Source organism: Sipha flava, unplaced genomic scaffold (genome assembly GCF_003268045.1).
Source record: "Sipha flava isolate LNK unplaced genomic scaffold, YSA_version1 312_pilon_pilon, whole genome shotgun sequence".
Lineage (NCBI taxonomy): Eukaryota > Metazoa > Arthropoda > Insecta > Hemiptera > Aphididae > Sipha > Sipha flava.
Window position 1 is genome coordinate 150,229 of NW_020272992.1, and position 6,909 is coordinate 157,137.

Consider the following 6,909-nt stretch of genomic DNA (forward strand, 5'->3'; position numbering starts at 1 on the left):
CACGAAGCACTTGATCCAGATCCAGATAACAATGGAAAAAATCCTCAAATATATGAATGCCACCAATTTACATAACCTTATATAATGCTATACTAAAATGTAAAACATGTAAACCTTTTATTTTTAAGCCAATAATCTTTGTTGTTTTTGCTCTTTTCAAATAAAAAAAATTAAAAAAATAAAAATAACAACTTTTATAATTATCTGTTTATAATATATATCAACTACAGGTGCATAAATTATTAGAATTCACTTGAAAAAAAAAAGTGCGAATATCAAACACTAGCGCAATTTTGTTTAAAGCTTGACTTTTTTTTCACCACTATCATCATAATGGTCATATTAAAATGATAGTTGAATATTTCCTAGCAAAACTATATAATATTAAAGTATTTATTAGATATTTTGAAAAACGTCATTGAAAGTTGTGCCCGTAAAAATAACAAAAACCCACTTGTATACTTCGTTTTTATTACTAATAACTATCATTGTCCCATGTGTACTTATAAACATTATAATAGTAAATCATATCGGATCGAATTTACGAGTAACACGTGTAGTTTCATCGAATAATATTAATAAAACCTTGAACATGGGGATGAATGCAGGAAAAAATTTCGAGGGGTTAGAATAAATGTAAAATGTTGATGACTATCATGCTTTATTACTCATATTTATATTTATTTATATTTTATTAGCATGTCTCATGGGAAACATTGATATAACTATTAAATTTGTTGGTCAGGTTATATTTTTATTCAGTAAAACTTCGATAAGACGGAACTTCGGCGAAATGGAAACCACGGTATACGAAAAATTTCTTTAGTCCTTTTTTCAAATACACATAATTTTATCCTGTTAAGACAGAAACCTCATCAAGCCTAAAACGGACACGTTTTTGTATTAAAAGTGAATGAAAATCTTCGCTAAGATGGAAATATGATAAACAAAAATGATTTTAGTGTCACAGAATAGAAATATTTTATTATTTTTAGATAACGCAACATGTCATATTTACATTGAGCTGTCTTGCGTGAAAATTCACATGCTGCCCCCCAAACACCACGTCGATTTCTCAACCGATGAACCAAGGGGCTATTTACACCTTTAAGTCGTACTGTCATAAATTAATTCTACAGTCGTTTGTATGCAAAATGATAATTTTACTTCGATTCACCAGCTCGCTAGTTCGATAACAGTCTTTGACGCTGTAAATTAGATTTCTTTATAGTGAAATAGTTTGAAAAATGAATGTGTTCAAAACTGTTTCCGTACATCTGGATTCTTGATTGATAGATCGAACGTGAATCCCAAAGATAATGCCCTGGCTAAAATTCAAGATATCTTTGTTGCACTTGATTTTGACCATTTGATTATATACATGGTTGAGAATGAAGGTGAAAACGACGAAAACTAATATGAAGAACCAGGAAATGTGGTAAAGGATTACAAAACTGCTATCTGCTACCTTGAGGTATTTCGAACATTTTCCTTCACATTGTCCAATAATGAGCTTTTGGATTAGACTTCGAGAGTTAAAGAGTGTGAGAAACGTGACCTCTTACGGAATTAAAAATAAAAATCAATAACCGATTTTTTTCAAAAAATATAATTATTATTAATGTATACTGGTTAAAAATAAATATATAATAAAATATAAATAAATAAGTATAAATATAAAATTTAATTAAAAATATAAATTGTATTATGTATGTACTGGTTTAAAATAAATAGTTTTTAATTTAATTCAATTCAATTTTTTTGAATTCCATTAAGACGTAAACCCCATTACACGAAGAAATAACATGGTCCCGAGCTATTCCATCTTATCGAGGTTTTACTGTAACAATTTCTGTTATTACCGGGGAGGGAGGGTTGAACCCCTAAATCCACCCTGTGTTCGTGCCTGCTTGGATATATTCGTTAAAATCACAATTTCGGTACGACGTACATCAGTCAAACATTGCGTAAAATGGGTACGATAAAATAGTCTATAAAATATATAATACACTTATAATATATTACAATGCATAATATATAGTGTATGGTGAACATGCTTACGAGCATGCTTACGTTTGAAAAAATTCTTCGCAATACTTGAACTATTTTATTGCAAAAATCAAAGAAATATTTCCTATTGCATACGTGAAAAATATCCAAATAATTGGTAAATAAATACACTCTCAGAAACGTTTCGCAAACTAGAATATACCTGTTTACGGTACATAATTGTTTGTGCGACAGTGCCATTGTAGCAATTGATCTCCGGTTCTTTTATCCTCGCCAATAAAATCAAATTTTCAACATAGCAAATAAAAATAAAAAGAATTATAAGGACCGTTGTCGTATTTAAAGTTCCATCGAATGTAAGGTTAGGTTAGGACTGGCATTGTGCCCTCTATCTTTTTCTCTGTCTATTTTTCAAAAAACAATAAAATAAACAGTAAATCGTACGTTGGTTCACGTCCAAACAATTTAAAACTATAGTGTCAAATTCACACACGATTATCAAACCCCTTATGTAAAATTCACTAACATACAAAAAAAAAAATCGTTTTTTTTTTTTTTTTTAAGTGTATAATACATGGTACGCACTAAACCTTAAAATAATTTTGGGTGGACCATAACCCTTTTATCTCTCACGTTTTTAAATGTCACGTTTGGTTTCCTATACAAACTAATAATACAAACGATCATTTGAATATTTCTTAATTTTTAATTATAAAATTGTAGACTTAATTAATACTAAAATTCACTACAGTTAATATTAATAAAAAAAAAGTGAATTAAAATAAAGATTAGTTAATATAAATTCGTATTTTAAAATCTTTTTTTATAGTAGGTACATTAGTCTTGTTATTCCTGAAAACACTTTATAGCACAAAAAGTTACTATGAATTCTATATCAGGAACGTACACAATAAAATATTTTGGGAGGGGTTTTAGGTAATACATTTTCATAATAATATAATTTATATACCAATTTTTTTCTATATAAAAACATATTTAATCATTTTCCTGAATTTTGAGAGGGATTTGAACCCCTAAAACCCCCCCCTTGTGTATACGCCTGTTCTATAAAATTATTTTCTATAAATTACAAAATGCCATTTGATTAAAAAATAACAATTGCATTATTATCCATCCGAGTGTTATTGTTTTTAAAAATATTCTAAAATATTTTAGATTCTTAAACTTTTTTAAAAATAAGATTTAACTTTATTTATCATGAAACATAACATATTTTTATTTTATTTTTTTTTATTCCAAACCATTCAAGAAATTTATTTTATATGGTCGTGGATAATGAATTCATAGAATACTTAAACAACTTTATTTTTCGTTATTGACATATATAAAATAATATTATGATTACGCAGATATTTAAAAATATTTAAAATATAACTGTTCTGGATACATAGTCCGATAAATATTAAGTTGAAATTTTGATTTTTAATTTTTTTTCGTTTAAATAATTTACCAATAGTGTGCACACATTACCCAAAACCTAAGCTTAATTAAACATATACTTTATAGTTAAATAATATACTCAAAATGTTAAGAGTTACAGAGTGATGGAACAAAGTTGACCAACTTAAATTGCTTTGTTTCATCACAGTAAAATGCTTATAAAGTAAAATATTATTTCGACACTGTTAGATGGCTTGTACCAAGAGGAGTGAATGTAATTTAAATTTTTATAGTTATCTAATACCCATTTTCTATGTATTCTAAACTTGCTGTGTTCAAGATCCCTCGGTGTAATTGAAGTGCCTGGGGCAAAGAATAAAAGCATAACACATTTTCAGCAAAACTCTACCTTTCCCTTTTCCACCATTCCACCAATATATGTTCTCTTTTTTATAAGATATTCACCGATTTTCGATTCCGCTAAAAAAAAATCAATTTTAGACTCTGAAGAATTTTCCTGGAAAACTATAAAAGCTTTAGAAAATTGTTTTGCAATAAGTTTATTTAAATTAAAATAATTTATAATAACAAACAGAATATTATGAATTAAAACAAATATTACATTTAAACAAAAATAAAATTGAAATCATTTTTTACTGAATGATACATAAGTTTAACCATACGATTTAATATAATAGTAATAATAATTCTGTACTGAAACTGAAATTAATCGTATTCAGATATATCCTACCATAAAAATAACTACCAACTTAAATCGGATTAAATGAAATTCGAATTCGCAAAAAAAATTCTATAAAAAATTATAATACACGTATAAGTGGTATAGATAATTTATTTGGTGGAAAAAACAAATATCATTCAGTATCTTATTTAGAGGAAAACGGGAAACGGATATTTTTTATGGCTCTAAAATGGAGTTATGAGTCCTATAATTTATTAATAAATTTTTTTAATTTTAATTTATATAAAATATATTCTTGTAATGTTATCTTCAAAAAATAATAAAATGAACAAGAAACAATTCAAGATATGGAGTCTTATAAAATATATAGTTATAGCTTTGGTATCAAAGGGATTACAGTTGAATTCGTAGAATCCAAACATTTGAGATATCGATACTCGACATAAAAAGAATATACGAGTATATGTATAGCAGTAATAATATATGCAATATAACCTAAAATAAAAAATTTAAAAAAAAGGTTGTCATTAAGATTCTCAAAAATTAAATTCTAAAATCGTAATATTTTTTTTCTATGTCTTATTGTGTTTATTTTATTTCTTACACAAGGAACTTAATAATTACTTTTAAATTTACACATAAATATTGATATAAACGAGTAGTATAGCCATTTCAATAATTTAATACAATAAATTGGTATAGGATTATATATTTTCAATAGTATGAATATTTATATAAAATTTGGCTTTTTTTAAAATTTATTCATAGTTATTGTCTTGAAAAATATTATTCATTCAGCACTCTTAATATGTATAATCAAAAGAGTTAAAATAATATTTTGTGGTGTACTTTACTAATTGTATCGAATTAGTAATGAAACTAACGTTTATAAAATCTTGAAGTACGAGCATATAAATATCATTACCTACTTACATACTATAATAGTCTGATTTTGACAAAAACCAAGAGGTCTGAAATGTACTACAGATGGACAATTGAAAGTCTTACATTAAATAAACTGAATACTTTTGTTTGTATACGTAAGTACATATTAGGTCAACATATTATGTACTTAAGATCCGATTCGTTTTGTTCGAATACGTAGTTGATAGAGAACAATCAAAAACTGAATCCAAATAACTGCCTTTTTTCTTGTAACACAATTTTGTTAGAACACATAACTACGAAAATTACTTCACTTATGTTTATTTTACTCGATTATTACATTGAAACGTTATCCAATATAAAATTCTAGTACGTCAATCAGTAGTCAGGACATTTCTTTAAAAATAAATATAACAAACATATTTCGAATTTATGTTCAAAATAAACTAAACTGATATCAATCTACTTAAATATTCTTTTAAAACCACATTTATTTCTCATGTTTTCATTTACATTCCATTTAAAAATGAATGCATTCACATTTATTGTTTATTTAAAATGTGAATAATGCAATATTTTGATTATTAACTAAATAAAAAAAATGAAAACTCCGGCGTTTATGATGAATCAAAAAATACAGGGTTAATCTAATATTTGAAAAAAAAAAAACTCAGACAATGAATTTTTGTACACAACAACAGGTCTTTATTTGAATATAAAAACATAAAAAAAAAAAAAAATATGATTCTAAAAATAAATTAGAATTATTTTTCTCCATATCTAATTTAATACGTTCGTACGGAATTCACATGTATCCAGTTACATTTGTTTTAACATAATATTATATACTCCAACGGCATTTTACCATAAACGATCAACGCTTAGTAAATATTGTTCCGAACGCGGACATTAAACATTTTAAAGTTCAAATGTTATTTCGGAAGTGTATATCATTAAATTTATTTATTTTAGCATTCACATGGCAATCGTGGTAATATTCCGTAGCGCGTTCTACGATCGGTTTTTAAACGAAACCTTTGACCGTGGAGTTTCGTGAACAATAGTGAACGGCTAAACGATAAACACGGTAAGAGAACGGCTGTAGCTGACGGCAAAATGTTATTACCGGACTAAGTCGTGCCTAACCTTTTGAAAAAAAAAAAAAAAAAATCCTATCGGTTTCGGTTCTTCGACGGTTTATCGAATACGGAACATACGTCCGACGTGGAACTATTCGTAAAAAAAAATGCAGGAACGTCGGACGGATCGCCGTTCGAAAACCGTCGAGAAACGCACCGCCGGGGCGGTCAACACGTTCCCGGGTCCCTTAGGGACGGAAAACGGATTCCGTCCGCGGGGACGGGGGCGCGTCAAAACGTACTTACGTGCGTGACAGCCGACGGCGGAGACGAGCGCGACCAAGGCTGCCAGGACGAGCGTCATGGTGGCCGGCGGTGTACGAGCAGCAGCAGCCGTAGTAGTGGTCGTGCGAACCGTAACAGTAGCACGCGTACACTGCCGCCGCAACATATTATCCTCCCGACACCGAGTCTCAACCCCGTCGGTCGCCGCCGTGTACGCACGTGATCCGCCACCGATCCTGCTCCCCCCCCCTCGTTCACGATGGACCGCCGACCCACGAGACCGTCGGCGGGCGGGACGTGCGTTTTCCCGTGTTCCGCGCGACAGCAACGACGACGGTAAAAAAAAAAACAATATCTTTCTGCCGGCTCGCGCGCATTGTCCGACAACGCGGGGGACGTGCTAAAAATTACAATCTAGGACAAATGGACGTAACAGTTTGTACGTGGCCTTTTGGACGTCATAAAATAATATGTTTATAAATCAGTAAATAAAATAAATAAGTTATTTATATTTATTATAATATGTAAATTTTAATGTCAAAAAAT

The 6,909-nt window shown here is 29.3% G+C and overlaps 1 protein-coding gene across 5 annotated transcripts in view; it reads right to left on the reverse strand.

Moving 5' to 3' along the window:
- Window positions 1-6,514, reverse strand: part of LOC112686505 (sushi, von Willebrand factor type A, EGF and pentraxin domain-containing protein 1) — a 77,313-nt gene extending 70,799 nt beyond the window's left edge. For all 5 annotated transcript variants that reach the window (XM_025558792.1, XM_025558793.1, XM_025558794.1 and 2 more), the window contains exon 1: window positions 6,385-6,514. In XM_025558792.1, coding sequence (XP_025414577.1) covers window positions 6,385-6,442 — 58 coding nt within the window. In that variant the 5' untranslated portion in view covers window positions 6,443-6,514. The remainder of the gene's footprint in view (window positions 1-6,384) is intronic.
- Between the last annotated feature and the right edge of the window lie 395 nt (window positions 6,515-6,909).